This window comes from Simochromis diagramma, unplaced genomic scaffold (genome assembly GCF_900408965.1).
Source record: "Simochromis diagramma unplaced genomic scaffold, fSimDia1.1 OVJJ01000304.1, whole genome shotgun sequence".
Lineage (NCBI taxonomy): Eukaryota > Metazoa > Chordata > Actinopteri > Cichliformes > Cichlidae > Simochromis > Simochromis diagramma.
This window is the reverse complement of record NW_024387030.1, coordinates 14,810,044-14,826,753: the sequence shown is the minus strand read 5'-3', so window position 1 is coordinate 14,826,753 and position 16,710 is coordinate 14,810,044. Positions and strand designations below refer to the sequence as shown.

At 39.4% G+C, this 16,710-nt stretch overlaps 2 protein-coding genes across 4 annotated transcripts; one reads left to right on the top strand and one right to left on the bottom strand.

Annotated features, from left to right (window-relative positions):
* Positions 1–456: 456 nt before the first annotated feature.
* On the bottom strand, positions 457–13,133 carry arel1 (apoptosis resistant E3 ubiquitin protein ligase 1). 2 transcript variants are annotated; one of them, XM_040042865.1, is made up of 22 exons: positions 13,023–13,133; positions 12,112–12,332; positions 11,538–11,706; positions 9,466–9,686; positions 8,879–8,950; positions 8,414–8,640; positions 8,071–8,308; positions 7,810–7,979; positions 7,462–7,642; positions 7,133–7,377; positions 6,782–6,859; positions 6,539–6,680; positions 6,317–6,438; positions 5,539–5,614; positions 5,320–5,429; positions 5,047–5,226; positions 4,583–4,708; positions 3,951–4,080; positions 3,770–3,828; positions 3,602–3,691; positions 3,333–3,508; positions 457–2,770 (listed from the first exon to the last, which is right to left on the bottom strand). In XM_040042865.1, exons 2-22 carry the CDS (start codon positions 12,257–12,259, stop codon positions 2,668–2,670), a joined length of 3,063 nt encoding a protein of 1,020 aa, XP_039898799.1. In that variant the 5' UTR covers positions 12,260–12,332; positions 13,023–13,133; the 3' UTR covers positions 457–2,667. The 2 variants fall into 2 exon arrangements, with proteins under 2 accessions (XP_039898799.1, XP_039898800.1); XM_040042866.1 differs by lacking the exon at positions 13,023–13,133 and adding an exon at positions 12,525–12,894.
* On the top strand, positions 12,897–16,628 carry LOC120740474 (rRNA-processing protein FCF1 homolog). Of its 2 annotated transcripts, none has more exons than XM_040042871.1 (8): positions 12,897–12,915; positions 13,501–13,565; positions 13,677–13,748; positions 13,838–13,986; positions 14,117–14,189; positions 14,287–14,374; positions 15,894–15,988; positions 16,129–16,628. In XM_040042871.1, the coding sequence occupies exons 1-8, from the start codon at positions 12,904–12,906 to the stop codon at positions 16,175–16,177; spliced, it is 603 nt and encodes a 200-aa protein (XP_039898805.1). In that variant the 5' UTR covers positions 12,897–12,903; the 3' UTR covers positions 16,178–16,628. The 2 variants fall into 2 exon arrangements, with proteins under 2 accessions (XP_039898805.1, XP_039898806.1); XM_040042872.1 differs by lacking the exon at positions 12,897–12,915 and adding an exon at positions 13,050–13,166.
* Positions 16,629–16,710: the final 82 nt, after the last annotated feature.

Below are 16,710 nucleotides of genomic sequence, written 5' to 3'. Positions count from 1 at the left end.
GCTGCGGCTGCCTCCATATGATGGAAGCCATCCCCCCCATTATGCTTTCTGCATTTAGGAATCATCATACAAATGTTAATTTACCCCTCCAAGTTAAATTAACTTTATTTTGTATTTGCGAGCATGAAGGAGAGAATGAGAAATGCTCGTAAATGGAGGGATTCCCTCTGTGTGGAAGACTTAAAGTATAGAGGGTTATCTGAAGACAGGAAAGCTCCCTCATCACTGCAGCCAACCTGTCTGTGGGGATTATAGAGGATGCAGCACGCATCTGTCACTCATGGTGAGCTCATGTCACATGTAGAGCCAGTGCCCTCTTGTGTCTAAAACATGCATTCATCTGGCCAAGAAAGTCTTATTCTCAAGCACTACACGTATTCCAGCTTTCTAAATGAACGCCACTTTAGTTTACAGGGTGTTTTAGGGTCAGATCAAGGTCAATTTTCAAACCAGCACATGTGAGGCACCAAACCATAGACTGGGTTTTTGGGTGGAAATAGGGGTGTGTAATAACACGTCTTCAGATAAGATAAATACAACACAGAGGTTGAAATAAGATGACAAGAATTTATTCCATCATTTTTATTCCCATAAACAAAGTAGCTCCATCCAGAGAATCTCAAACATTCATCAGCAGCAGAGGCTCATTAAAAAACCCAAAACAAACAAAAACAAAACAAAGAAGTAAAAGGAAAGAATTACCCCCTGGACCCCACCCCATCTTCAACTTCATAGGCAAATATTTCACAACATCTAAATCGCTAAAAATCACACTCAGGCCATCTAATCCAAAAAGCATCTAAACAGAAAACAGAGTAGTAAATGATCATGAAGAGCAAAACATTAAACAACATAAAATTACAGGACAGAACTCAGTTATACTTGTTTACACTGATCAAGTCGTACAAGTAATGCTCACGCTTTGTGCTGGATAAATATGATGTCAGCTTTTGGTACTGGTGCTGAAGGTCAGGTCAACATTGCACAACCCAAACAAACACGAGCGCCTAAACCCTCAAACTTCTTTAACACTGTAAGATCAGCTAAAGCTCTGACATTCGATTGGCACTGAGGAGCCAATGCAAATAAATCCAACACCTACTGTCAAAATGGGATTTCTTTGCCATTTACTAAATTCAATCTCTTGAATCAAATTTGACTGCTTACGGGGAAAAACTAATCAAAACACTACTAAGAAGAATCATTACCTATTAACATTTTCTGTTTGCTATGAGTAAACATCACTTTTCCTAAATGCTCTACAAGCTGTCAGCAGACTTCTCCAAATTGGCCAATGACCATGTAAACTCTGCAACACAAAAGGAAGTGCTAATAAATAAGAAAAAAACTTCATAAAACAAACAAATAAACAAGGAAACACTTCTGTTGGCTCAGGATATCGACAAAACTAACAGCAATAAAAATAAATAGTTTTACAACAATATAACAAAGAAACAGGGCTTATTGTTCAAAGATGCTTTGCTCAGCTTACAGGATGATGGAGCATATGGCTAAAGGTTGTACAGTCAGGGCTGGAAGGAGGCAACTATGAACAAACCGTATGCACGTTTGCCATGCATGTGCATGAAAACACACATCTGTGTCAGAGGATGCATAGGTGGCAAAGGAGATTCTGAGGTAAACCCATGAAAGGCTGTGAATGAGTCAGTCAAAAGCATTATATAACAAAATGTTATACAAGGGCTCAGCCCTCCAACACCCAAACAGCTTTCACATCCACAGTAACCTCTGCATGTGATAAGAGAAAAATCATAACATGACTATTACCTACTATTGTTGAGTATGTTTCTCTCACCTACGCACCTCCCGGGATACAATCAGAGGCAAAGGGCATGAATAAGGCGGGTTTATAAAACATAAAAACAAAGATTAAGGGACAACAGAAACTTTACTTTCAAGACACAATAAGTTAAAATGTAAATATAGAAACAATATCACTTGGCTCCTTTTAAAACCACTTCTGCTCAGATAGAAAAAAACAAAAACAACAACTTGTAGAAATTATATTAAATCTCAACCCATCAGACGTGCAACAGTAAAGTAAATCCCTTCTCCTTAAATATTAAATCAAAAAGTAACAAGATGAAAACATTTGTATACGCGCTAGTATGTACAAATTAAAGAGTGATATTATAATATTTACATACACACATCAGTCCCTGATCGATTAAGGCCAAAGTGCTGTAGATGCACGTGTCACCCACGTCACATGTAGGCTGCTGTTGCACTTAAGTGTTCCTCAGTTTGCAAAATGCCAAAGAAGCAGTTATACAGTTATACTCAAGGCTTTTGCTCTAGTATTACTCGTCTCTCAAGCATATAAAACTAAGCAAACTTTAGCATCAGGAAATAAAAATTGTCCAAACACCCTTTTTCAGCAGTTGGAATTTTGTCATTTTTGTCTTTTTTTCCTTATACAAAAGTGGAATATTTTATATACAGTAGCACTAGAGTTCATACGAGATTCACTACAGCCTCCTGGGACTTCCTGAAACGCTCGCTCATCTTGAGAGAGGGTATTTATTAGAGAGGGTGAGAGTGCCAACAAGTCCACCCGTTAAATGTGAACGAATGCAGGAAACCAGGGCAGTGGAGCAGTGCTGGTCTCTTGTATGTGTGAAACCACAGTGCCAGTTGATGGAAGAGTCAGAGCATGCCAAAACCCTCACTGCCCTCGCTGATGGCCAGCTTCAGCATCTTGTGCAGCTCCTCGTAGGAGTCGTAGGTAGGGAGGCACAGCTGGTTAAAACTAGACAGACACAGAGAGTCAGCATGTGGTTGAACTATTGTTGATTTGAAAAGGAGAACGGGCTGATATTACATTATTTCTTATGTATAGAGAAAAAAAAAATCAAATTAAAAGACCAAAAACGGAAATGATTTTAAACATTTCCAGACGTGATACAGCAAAACACACCATCACAGAGCTCTATTGTTTCCAACAACTATTAAAAACATATCAGTGAGCCATGGTGTTGCAGTGGGGGATTTTTTTTTCACTCTCTCACACAGTTTATTTTGACTCAGTCCCATGTATGCCATCCTGTTGCTGCCATAAAAAACTCATTAGTATGTATAAATAAGCCACTGAAGCTGTTCCACAGAAATGTGCCATTTTCTCCCGTTTGAATAACATTTTTTGTACAATTAAAGATTTTTACTGTACGTGTGATCTGGTCTTAAAGATTTATATCATCAGTGAGAAGACTGTTGGTTTTAGACATGATGCGGGATTTGGCAGCAGTCAGAAAAACACATAGCAGCACTGTTGAGGCATGTTTTCTTTCCTCAGTATGTGTGCTTCTACTCACCAGGTGTGTGCAGTGGGCAAAGTGCTATGTGTGGGGGCAGCGATGATCTGGAACGAGGGGCAAAGAGTGTTGAAGCCGCCGTGGGGTAGCTGAGAGGAGCCAGTGGTGAACTGCAGAAGACGAGCCAGTTCTTCCTGCGTGAAGCTGGACACCACCGCCCAGAACCACTTCATCACCTGAGGGAAGGAAAAAGGAAAAGCAAACACGATCAGACATTTCCACCAGCTGCTAGGGAAGAAGGCAAGATAAGAAAAGCGTCCGTGACGTACCTTCTCTCGGAAGTGCCATGATCCACCAACAATCACAGCGTGGGCCTTGAAGTCCTGTACGTTTATGTCACCAGTGCCACACATCAGCAGCTAGAAGCACAAAAATCCATAAATATCCGGTGTTGATTAAAATGTCAGCAGGACTTAATTACAATACATCGCACATACCTCCAACTCGTTCTCATCAAATATGGCTAGCAGGTTTTCTGGAACCAGTTCATTCAAACCTGCAATTGATCAGGAAAAATGCACCAATTATGTGCACATTACCAGAGATCTCAAATGAGAGGAACTGGCAAGAAAAATACAAATGCAAAAATGCAGCTGTGTGCTAGCTTCATTTCCTTACCTTTAAGGAAATGTTCCACCTCATCTCTTACCTGACTGGCCAGTCTATACTGGGCCAGCAGGTTAAGATAATGCATCTTGTTTTCATTGGTCACAGCAATTTGAGCTCCACCAGATATAAGCTCCACCACCTGGAGGAGAGGACGACGGGGTGAAAATGACATTTAAGGTATGTTGAAAACTGGCAAGTAACAGCAAGAACCAGAGGAAAGAATTAGTACATATAAGACCAGAAACCCTGTTGAAAAATGTCACATTACTTCTCAGCTAATTTATAAATATTTGGGCAATTCATTTTAATGTTAAAGAAACAATTTGATGAAGTAACATCGTTATTTAATTAAAAATCTGCGAGTCTGAGCTCTGTTTCATCACAGATTTATGCAGCCAGCTATTTGGGTGATATTTTACAAGTGAACAACAAAGTTTATAAAGAATGCCAAACTCTACTCGTCCATCCTTTTATATAAACTCACCAATCTTCCTCTTTTAAGAAAAATTGAGGCTCTAGCCAAACAAGCAATATGGTTTGTTTTGCTTGGTTTACTGCTTCGATCTCCTGGGATCTCCTACATCAGTACTTTAAAAAAAAATAAAAATAAGGGGAGGTTCCTTTCCAAAGTGTTGCCTCACCTTCTCCAGCTGTCCCGACTTGCTATACTTCTCCTCGGCAAACACCAGGTCCATTTCACTCACGTCATTGTTTAGGATGAAGCACACTTTAGTTTTGTAGAACTCCTGGTCGTCCGTCTCAAAGTACTGCATGTGGAAAACCAAACGAAAACCCAGGAAAAAAAAAAATTAAATTTTTAAATAAACACGGTGCTTCATCTTCTAGCAGGGAAGGATAAAAAGATGACTGGGTGGACTGGAGTTCTCAACTTTGAAAGTGAAGTTATTTGGATAAACAGCCAAACACATTGGGTAGTTTTCTGTTAAATAAATAATGCCAAGAAAGAAATGAGGTTTCTTGGCTTTGTCAGGAATGTTTAAGTGATGAGATAGAACAGTTGACACTAGAGGATAAACAATAGAGATGTGACCTTCCAACTTCTGAGCAAAGTGTCTCTTTAATTGGAATGCACTGCGTTCCATACCTTGTAGTTCATTCTCAGGCCAATGATTTGGGCCAAGAAGGAACGTGTAAAGCGAGCTCGAACCAGCTGTTTGTAGGCTCCACCCAGAGCAGACTCATACAGACATTTCCCTACGACGCGACCCGCAAACTCATACATCTTTAGGCGCAAGTGGGGTGGCCTCTCGGGATTTGGGTGTACCTGGAAAATGAAGACGAATACTCTCTGTGAGTTTCAAAACTAAGTGTTGATGGTGTATACAGAATATACAAAGGGTTGAAAACAGAAACTCACAAGGCCCTGGTTGTTGTCACTGAAGCGGGTGAACAATTGATTCGATGTGTCAAAGAGGGTCTTGCAAATCAGTTCAAACCACTCCCTGCGTGGACCGCCCCAGTCCAGAGCTGCAGAGGAAAGATTTTAACGCACCTTAAATCCTTTTCTGATTTTAAGTGAAGTGCTTGAGGCAAAATGTCATTTCTCCAATAGGCCTCGTGTTGATTGTGCGTTTACCTTCCTCGTCCTGAAACACGACCTCAAAGTTTTTACTCCAGTCAGACACTGAGAAGTTCCTCGTGGCCTTCAATGACTGAACAAAGAACAAAAACGACAATTGAAACAGTCTCTGTGATCATAATGGTCACGTCACTGTTATGATTACACCTGTGGTCTTAAAACATAGCTTATAATAAAAAAAATAAAACAAATCTGAGTAAATAGAACGTCCTAAATGTAAAGCAAAAAACACTTGGAAACTGAAATCTCAGAGGACTGACGTGTGTGTGTGTGTGTGTGTGTGTGTGTGTGTGTGTGTGTGTGTGTGTGTGTGTGTGTGTGTGTCTGGCTCATACTCAGATGGTGAAATCATGCCTCAGATTAACACGCACCATTTGGTTAATGCAAAATCCTGTAACTCCAGCCAAGTTCAACTCTTATACAGGAATATATCAGACATGTGTACTACACACACGGAGACAAAAGGGAGCACTGTTTCACCGTGTTTGGCATCGTAGAAAAAAACATTTTGGAAAAAGGTCAGAGTGACATGTGAGCTGATATTTAAAAAGGCTTTCCTCTAAACCTTTTTTTTTTTTTTTTTTTTTTTTAAATCAGAAAACATTGGTAATAAATGTTTTTGTTAATAAACCTCAGACTTTAATGCTTAACGTCATTCTGGTGCACTGTTTTGGAGAAATAAATTACATACCACATATTACACACTGGATTAGACAAATTATGTCTATTCTTCTGCTTTTCCACTAGAAAGAATAACATACGGCGTAAGACTTACTGAATCCAGAATGGCGTGTCGGCTGACTTTTAGGCAGGTCTTGGTGCGAGGTCTCTTGGAATGGATGTGCCTGAGTTCACGCTGAAAGAAATTCACCTTGTCTTGGAACGTTTCAGAGCCGCCTAAAAACAACATTATTAAATTACTACTACAGTTTTCCAAAGAGACGGTATTTGCTAAGTGCAGATGGTGCAAAAGTAACGGCGTTCCACTCAAACAAACCAATATTCTTGTGCAGGAAGCGAATGAAGGTGGCAGCCATGATGTTCCTATCCTTGCAGCTTAGCTCCACAGGAGGCTGTATCCCATCATCCACTACTAGAGTTAGGTACTTGTGAACTGGGTCAGGACCATAATAGGTAAACTAAAGAAAATAATTCAATTAAACATTAACCACGTATAAATCAAAGCGATCTAAAAATATATACCGATTCTCCAGGATTGTCTAACATTAGTTCTGCTTACCTTTGTTCCTGGACATACTCGAAAGGTGAAAAGGCGCCATGGAATAATTTTCAGGTAGAATTCCTTCACGGATAATTGCTGTTTGAAAAAACTCAGGTTCAATGCCCTCATATTTTCATACCGGCAGTTTTAAAATCTCTGAATTTAAAACAAATAAATAAATTGGAAGAGACAATAAGCATACAAGAACAACTGAAGTGTTTCAATTATTACTTCATAAAATATAATCCAGGTATTAAAGCTTTTGTGTAAATAGGTCTGTATGTATGTGGGCACTGATCTAGAGGACGAGGACAGTAAAGGTGATTCTGGTTCCAATACCTAACCATTATATTGCCACCGGTCACTTACCTTTGGCGATATGTAACAGTAGACCTTTTTTGGTTTCTTGACCTTCTCAGGTTGTCCCTCCACAGGAGAGTCATGTTCATCCTCCTCTTCTCCCATGGAGGGCCTCCTCTGGGGAGCCAACAAAGAGGAGGCTGGTAACTGCCACGATGAACTGCTGTAGTTCCCACTACTGTAAAGGTATGCCTCAAAGTAGATGCTTATGCCAGGAGTGGATACATTCTTCTCCACGCAGGCCTTTTCATTCTCTGCAATGTGACATGCAAAGAGGAGCATTAGGCTATGAAAACAGTAGCTAATACATTTCTCTTCAGCATGTACAAGCTGCTCACCACTGAGAACAATTATGTCAAATTCCCCATTGCTGAGCGGCTGATCCTTGTAGGAGATGCGAGCCCTGAAACAACCAGTCTTCTTCAGGGTCAGTCTCAACAGAACCTGGCACTGCTGCTTGTTGACTGAAACAGATTTGCTGTAGAGGCCCTCCAGACTGTCATCATCTGCTGTGCCTAGCTGAAAGAGCAGAAAGACTACAAATGAATCCAAGCTTAGTTCTAAAGCTAATGGTTGTGCAATTGTGCAACTTAAGAATAAAAACTAATCCTAGGTTTTATACTCGTCATCATCAAGAAAATAATCTCAGTTTAATGGGTAAAGGAACAGGAGTTTCACTCGCTTACAGAGTGCACATGGACACTGTAGTTTGCTTCATCTGTCAGAGATGTGGAGTTACTAGTAGGGTTTCCATACTCGTCTCTGGGCTCAATTTGTAAAGTGTGCCGCTGTCCGTTTGTTAGCACCAGGGTGGAGAAATGGTAGGCTATCTTGGTTTTGGATGGAACAACTGTACCTGAAGTGAAAAAGAGAACAGAAATATAGTCATCCAAAATAAAGACTTTGTTTTGACATGTAAACTGCAGGAAAACATTTTATGCATCTACCTGGCTGGAATATCTTGTAATAAGGGCTATAGGCCACATTCAGTCCACCCAGCTTGACTGCAACCTCATAGCGTCCAGCCTTGCGTACTGTAAAAGCCACTTTGACTACATTGGACTCTGGGTCTTGCAGGACTTCCTGTGTGACAGGGATGTCCAGGGCCAGTTCAATGTGGGTAATGTTGACCCTCAGCCCCACAGGCCGATGTGCTGGGAAAGGCTGACCATTCTTATAGAACAGCTGAAAAGGCGAAAATAGAAAAATAAAAAAAGTGCCATTTAATACTGAAATGAGATTTTATTATCATCTCTTTTTCCTTTCTCAACATCTAGAATCTAGTGTCACCTGGACTCTGAAACTCATAGTCTGTCCCACTTCCTGTGGTTCCTTCCAGTCCCACGACACTTTGCAGGAACGTGGGTCCAGGTAGTTTCCCCGGACATAGTCGTAGATGCTACGATCACCGCGTCGCCCTGGATCCTCATTCTGCAGGAAGCTGACCACCCTTGCCGCAAGCTCACAGAGGAACTTGATGGTAAAGACAAACGCTATGATGGAAACAGTAATTCCACCTGCCACGAGAAGGAAAGAATCACAAGAGTTGGAACTCATGTTTGCAAAAAAACATTTCAGTATTAAAATAACTAAAGTTTAAGCAACGTTTCATCACCAACTATTTAAAAAACAAAACAAAAACAAAGAACAGCAGCACCAACTAAAGCCAAAGTGTGAGCAGGAATAAAAATCTGTCACATACAAGTAAACACCAACCATATCAACTCTTACACTACCAGATAATGTTGTACTCACCAATCACGTAAAACATGAGGTCCCTTATCAAGAAGCACAGTGCCACACTACAGCCAAATATGAGAGCTCCCGCTGAGAAGACAGTAACACAATGCACTATTGATTACTTCAATTGTACAAACTACTCACTTCCTCTTCCTTGTCTGCAGACTCAGTGTCAATGCTTGCACTTTCCTTTGTCTCTAGCACATAGTTTTCTTATTATGTAAATTCGGGTAGGTCTTCCATACCACTAAATTTATTTTTAAATCAAATGCAAAGAAAGGGTGTGACAAAAATGTCCAGCTTTGTCCTTTAGTATGAAAAACCACACCCTGTTAAACAACAGGAAAGCTGGTAAGGTAGAGAGTTGTTTTGTTGTCAAACAGATGAAGTAACACATAACTTCTCCATTAGAGAGTTTGAGCTACTTTCAAATGATCTATGCTTCTTTGAGTAACATTTGTGAAAACCCTTGAAAAGACTAAGCAAACAGTACTTCGGTTTATATCTTGTATCTGAATGCCTGTTGATACTTTGCAGCTGGGGAACGCAACCACAACTAACATTCTTTAAAGGCAACAATAAAAACGTGATCAGGGTCTCACCAAATGACCACTTCTCATTCAGACGTCTCTCAGCGAGGCTGTGCACCAGCCGGATCTCGTAGTCCTGGTCACGACTCCCCCTGGAGGTCTGGAGGATCTTGATGCCTGTAGACAACTTTATGTAGTCTTCGTAGTAGTAGCCCCAGGCAGCTAAAGAAAGCTGCAGCTGACTGTCAAACTGAGAGAGATCATCCAAATTCATACAACCCAAGGTCTTCAGTCTGCAGTGTAAAACAAAAAGTGAAAGTATGTCAAGCAGGTAATAGAAATGAATCTAGCATTAAGCAACCGCCTTTCTTTTAGGCTTCGGGACTGAAACCTAACTTTAACTCAAGGTCTGTTAAACAAGAATGCAGTTCCAACCACACACAACCCGTCCGGCATGCTTAACAAAATCTGGTTTAAGTACAATTCAGGCCAGGAGCCTCAATCTTATCTCCTAAACTACTCCAGTATTGCAAAAGCTACATCGGATGACATGTTCCAACAAGCCTTTTTCAAAATAAATAAAATAAAATGAAGGAAAAAAAAAAATCTAATTCCTGTGGTGTACGTGGAGGAGGAAAATACTGGATGAGCCAACAGCAAAAGATTATTAGAATTATAATAACTCTACTGTCCAGATTAATGGAAAATCATCTTTGGTTCACCAAGTCACAAATCAATAATAAATAAATATACTGATAATTATCAGCACACATTAATAAATATACAACAGAAAACTTCAGAAAAAACATCACAGCATCACTAATTGCATCTGGCACAAATGATCCCTCATACACTTTTTTACTAGCTAGAGGCATCCTATAAAATCCTCCTGACAACATTAGCTCGAAATCAGATCAGCAACAATGGACTGGATAAATACAGTGTATTAATAAATACAAAGAAGACCTTTAATCCTCTAAAACAAATGTTCATACTGTCTCTGTGTCAGCTGACACCGAGACCATGCAGGGAAAAGGGATAGCTCAGAGTGGTGGCCCCATGACTGGAAGGTCGGGGGTTCGATTCCCCTGAACAGCTACCCTGAGGTACCCCTGAGCAAGGTACCGTCCCTACACACTGCTCCCCGGGCGCCCAGTGGCTGCCCACTGCTTCACTGAGTGAATGGGTTAAATGCAGAGAGGAATTTCCCCACAGGGATCAATAAAGTACACTTTCTAATTACGCTTTCACAGCATGATCTTTATGGGCAAAAATAGAGATTAGTATAAAATATTATCTGAATAACTAAAATCAAATCAACTGTAAGACTGCCTTTTCTATCCTTTGTTAATCAGCATGCGCGATGCTGTCTCAGTTTAATATGTACATACTGACAATAATGGTACAACTAATACTAAAAGCAACTTTAAATCCCCACTTACACTATATTTTGATAAAAAAAATTAATAATTAACTTTGGCTTTTTCAGTTCTTTACTGAACCAAAAGCACAGAAAAAAATGATGTGGGCAATGAAGGCTTACATAAAAGCCAACAGCAGTGGAGGCAGCTATAGTGTTGCAGCCATGACCTTCAGAAATGTGACACTGTATCCCACTAAAAATGTCAGGAATCTTCCTAACAAACAGTATTTTCCATGTTTCCGAAACAAAGCTGACCTCTAGAAACATAACAGTTTACTCAAAAAAGAATCCCAGCACACTTATTGTTTTGATAGCGCAATAACTAATACTAATCATAGCTGGTTCTGTTTGAATCAGAATAAAGCACCCAACACATATACAGAAACATCTGCATTACTGCAGGGTCTCACAAATGCAGTCTCTAAAGAATGCTTTTTACTGCAGTGACCCTCCAAAACACTGCAGCCTACACAGCTCAGTGTCAGCAGACTCAGCTAGCCGTGAATGGAGAGGGTGCCCTCAAGTGGACATAAATAAACCTAGTGTGTGTTAACCAACATGAAACAACTTAAAAAGCGTTAAAAAAAAATAAACAAAATCTTAGAAATCACCTGGAATAATCTATATTTATGACAAGGCAAAAAGTAATTGATTACATCAAAGGGTTGCTGCTCATACCAGATTAGTAGAAATGTTCAAGTTAAGACTTTTCATAGCTTACGTATGATAATAGTGCTCCAGGTTCTGGGAGCAAAGCCACTCCTGGAAGGCAAAGTCTCGGAGCAGCTGGATGTGAGCCTCTGCAATCTCCCTCCAGCGCTGCTGTTCCTTCACCACCTCTTCCAAACGACTAAGAACACTCAGACTCAGTTCTTCAAGTGTGTGTACATCTGGATGGCACATGAACAGCATATAAAATCTCCAATACTCATACTTGCCAGTAAATCCACATCAGTATAATGACCCGAAATGTCTATATCCTCATTAAAACCTACTATAATGAAAGCTTAAGCCTGTGCTGTTTGTATGTGCATGCCACTGGCATCAATTTAGTCTGAATGTTTACTGATCAAAACAAAAATATCATCAGAGTCAAACCTAGAGGTAATGCAATCTCTCTGAAATAAACCCATAGTAAATCCAGTTGAAAGTGATACTTTTGCCTCTGTTATTTCTGCAAAAACTCAAGTCTTCTCACACATATCACTAACATCAGCTTGCTCTTTAAAAGAAATCAGCTAAATATCTGTATTGTTTTGGTCAGGTAGGATTGAAGTCAAAGGTGATCCACTGACCTTCAAATAAGTTTCTGTATTGAGAGAGGTTATGTCCTTTGAGCCATTCCTCGATCTGACTCTCTTTTCCTTTCTTCCAGCGCACTTCCCAGAAAAAGATCCACGACAGTGAGCAGAAGAGGAAGGTCAGGAAGAAACGGCGGTCCATCAGACCATCTTTCAGCCTTCACTCAGACTTCTCCGTGCTCAAACACCAAACACCACCGAGTTATTCAAATCTCCTACAACAGAGGAAAAACGAGTTTAGCCAGATGGGATTTTAAAGAAAAAGTTGCTCAAATAAGCAGTAGATGGAAACACCAAGGAGCCCGGCTGTAGACTGTTCTGTCAACAAAGCATGAATATTTAAATGTCCAGAATAATACGAAACCCGTGGCATTGAAATATGTATGAAAAACGAGGCTCTGACAAACCTTTTAGTAAGGACAAACAGGGTCAAAGATATGCAAGTCAAATCCAATGAGAGACCAACAGTGCAGCTACTGATTATGACAGATATTGATAACCATTCTGGTCTCGCTAGCTCAGCTGCCAGCACGTTTTCACACTATCTGCTAGCTAAAGAAATAACACATTCAAACAGAAAGCTTAACTAGAATTTATTGGGAAGGTCAAAAGCCTCGGAAGGTTAACTGCAACATCATCAATTCTCTCTGGTCTGTTGACACAGTGGGAAGGCTACCCTTAACAACTGCTACAGTAGCACTCCGACCAGACAACACAACGCTAACAGCTAGCAGAGTTAGCCCTGAATGTCAGCGTCCTTTCAGAAATCTCGTCGCCTGCCCCAAAATGGTTATTAAGGTGCATATCGTCACAGGTGCCTTTTGCAAAACCACGACTACACAAAACAAAACTGAACAAATGCAATATTGTAATATAGCCAAACTATTATTAAACACTGCAGTTACCTTCGTCTGCGAGGCGCTAGCGTAGCCACCGGAAAATGCGCAGAACGGGCGTCGATTTTTGATTACGTCTGCGCATTGCTAACACGAGGGTAGTAAGTCGTACTTGTAGCCGGTCTGTGGGTTCAGTCACTGAAATTTGAAATGGTACGTAGTTTCTCACTGTATCAGAGTAACATCACCGACTTAACAATTGTTGTTAGATAACTTCTTTTTTTTTTAAACTTGAAGGTTAGAAAGTTTTGGCAGATTTACCGTTAAGCTAACATGCTAATGCTAATGCAATGTTTCCACATCGGATCTTTAGTCGCGACGTTTTAAAGGTTAAACAGTGAACGGTATCTTTTTTTAACGAGCGTTAACGTTTCAAAATGTTTTTAGTAGGTTTTGTCACTCTATTTAGAGAAATTGGATATTAACACAGTTGAAGTTTCTGCTGTTAAGTGTTGGTTGTGATCAATTTTGGGCTTCATCAATGCAGGGGAAGCAGAAAACGAAGAGATATGCAGCGATGAAAAGAATGATCAGTCTCAAGGACCAAAGAATGTAAGTTTCGGCAGTGCTTTCTGCGTCTCTGCTTTATTTAGAGCCATGTGATTCATTGCTTCACCCACTTCCCACGTAAAAAGCTGCCACAACTCATCGTTTGTTTTGTAGAAAAGAGACAGACCGAGCCAAAGCAAAAGAGAAAAAGAAGAAAGACCCTTCGCAGCTGAAGGAGAGAGAAGTGTAAGTTAGCCACGAAACAGAAATACGCATTGGATCGTTAAAAAGTGTTTGATCATGAATTTGGTTTAATTTCTTTGATTTTTGTGCAGGGCTAAGTACCCATCGTGCCTCTTTTTTCAATACAACACTCAGCTTGGCCCACCATACCACATTCTGGTTGACACAAACTTTATAAACTTCTCCATCAAGGCCAAACTGGACATTGTTCAGTCTATGATGGACTGCCTTTATGCCAAATGTAAGTATTAGTGCTCAGTGGGAATTTTTTATGAAAATAATAAAGTTGCTGTATGTCACTTGTTTTATATCAGCATCCAATAAAACAGAAAGTTTATATTAATTTTTTAAATAAATTCCATCCCATCCAGGTATACCATATATTACAGACTGTGTAATGGCGGAGATTGAAAAGCTTGGAATGAAATACAGAGTCGCACTCAGGTAAAGGCTGCTTGATGTAAATAAGTGTTTCAAACTTGAATGCATTTAAAGTTATGTTTGTTATTGAAACAGTCTTCACCTCGTTTATTTTTTGTAGGATAGCAAAAGATCCAAGATTTGAGCGTCTGCCTTGCACACACAAGGGAACTTATGCCGATGACTGTTTAGTCCAACGAGTAACACAGGTAATATATGCAATTAAATGTCAGTGTTAATTTATTTGCACCAGCTGTTTGCTTGTCAGCACACACAAGAGCTGAACAGTAAGATAACACAATTAGGTAGCCTTAAAAATTGACCACAGAAAATAAAGGAACTACGTAACCAACTCCAAAACTCTTTAGAGTGGAGTCTTTGCAGCTATTCCCTAAACAAAGAAATTAGGTAAAGGATGTAGAGAAAAGGTCTGCTGTCTGCTGTTTACCTCAGCTGGTGTCCTTGTGCATTTACTGTGGAGAACGCTATAAAATATTGTGAAAGGAATCTGATATGAGTATATGAGCTCACTTCTGTCTGATGACAGTGACACTGATGGTTTTAAGTGCTGCCGTTTTTGCCGCTGTTAGTGGTGTTAGTAAGACTTTCTTTGAAGTGGAACAAACATTGTTGGACTTAGAAACTTACTGAATTAACTTTCATAAAATGCGACAATGTAATAAAACTGTTCAACAGATGGAAAATTGATTTTTAGGACACTTTAGCCTAACAGTAGCTGGAATAATGTTAGCTTATAATCAGCTGCTGTTGTTTAGCCAGCTCATTGTCAGCTTTCCGGAAATGGCAATGTCAGATATCTAATGTCTATCTGTCTGATTCTGATTCTGATAAAACATAGGTATGATGCTGCATCTCTTAAGTCTGACTTTGCAGACACCGATTGCAGATTTGATGAGGCGAGTGGTTACCCTGTACTCAGGCTGAAATTAAACAGAGTAGTTCCAATAGTGAGAACCCAGCTGAAGCGATTAGTGTTTTGCTGTGTGCTACATGTGAGAAAGGACACTTTCAGACAAAGTTAAAACCAGATTTTTCTCAAGATCGTCCAGGTCTCATGTGCAAAAATCACCTCAGAGTCTCAGTTTCCAGAACAGCTGATTGTAGTTAGATCAGTTAATTCTGTGTTATCACTCTGAGTTCAGGTTGTGATATGTTCCGAGTATATTATATTAGTGATATGTGGTATTTAAACAAACAACAACAAAAAACAGGATGATCAAATTAATTAGAAAACAGGAATTGCATTTTATTTTGTGTGTTCCACTCTTTTATTATTTACTCTTGATTTGAATTTTCCTTTATGGATGCCTTGATATCAAAGCACATATATTCAGAATCTTTGTCATTATACAAAAGTAAAAGTGCAACTAAATTATATGCAAAGAAGGCAATCTTATTAAACATTTTCTGAGGTACAAAACATAAAAACTAAAAATGTTGGTAAATAAACAGGATAAAATATATATGTATGTATGTGTGTATTTGTAGAAGGAATCAAATAAGCAGTTCAGGTTTATTAAAGAAAACCAGTCAGTAAGAAGAGGAGTGTGATAGAGTTCAAAGTTTACACTAATCCTGCTTTCTGGAACAGTTCTCTGATAAAAGGCAAATTGCCAAATAGTAACTGTGATGTGTATAAATGTCCATTTTCTAACGCTGGCTATGTTGCTAAGGGGAGATGTAAATTATGTAAAAATATTTCCGCAGCACAAGTGTTACATCCTGGCCACTGTTGACCGAGATCTGAAGAGAAGGGTCAGGAAGATCCCTGGAGTGCCCATCATGTACATCTCAAACCACAGGTAGCAGGGTTCTGCATTTTAATTAAAATATATGGCAGCTTTGATTGTAGCTATTTTATTTTCCAAGTGTTTTTCAAATATAAAATTAAAATAATGTTATTGCTAACTTTGAAATCAATTTGTTCTGATTCTAAAAACAGGTATAACATTGAGCGGATGCCTGATGACTACGGTGCTCCAAGATTTTAATGTATCTACAGCTGACCAAGAAGTGTAAATAGACTGAAGTTTCTTGTTGATTATTCCTTTCATTTGTATTAAAAAATATTGAGGATTGAGGCTTATTTTGTTTTCTCTGGATACTCCGGCTTCCTTGTACAGTCCAGAGACACGTACATGTTAGGTTAATATAACAAACACATTAACTGGGGATTGTGGTTTGACAGTATGGGTGAGTTTGAGTGTGAATGATTGTGATGATCACCCCCTGTGATAAGCTGGTGACCTGTCTGGCGTGTATCCTTCCTCTCACCCAGTGTCAGCTGGATTAGATAAGCCTTGAATGGATTGAAGTTTCATTTAGTGAGGATGGGGTGTATTTGATCACATTTCAAACAGCAAAATAATTTAATTGAGTGATTTGTTCTTGAAACATTTTGTTACAATTTTTTTTTTTCATTGAATAAACGTGTTATTGAAATATCTTCTGTTTCATTTTTCCATGTTAAATGTGTAAAGTGATGTTTACTCAGAGCTAATTTAACATTTAACAGTAATGTGAC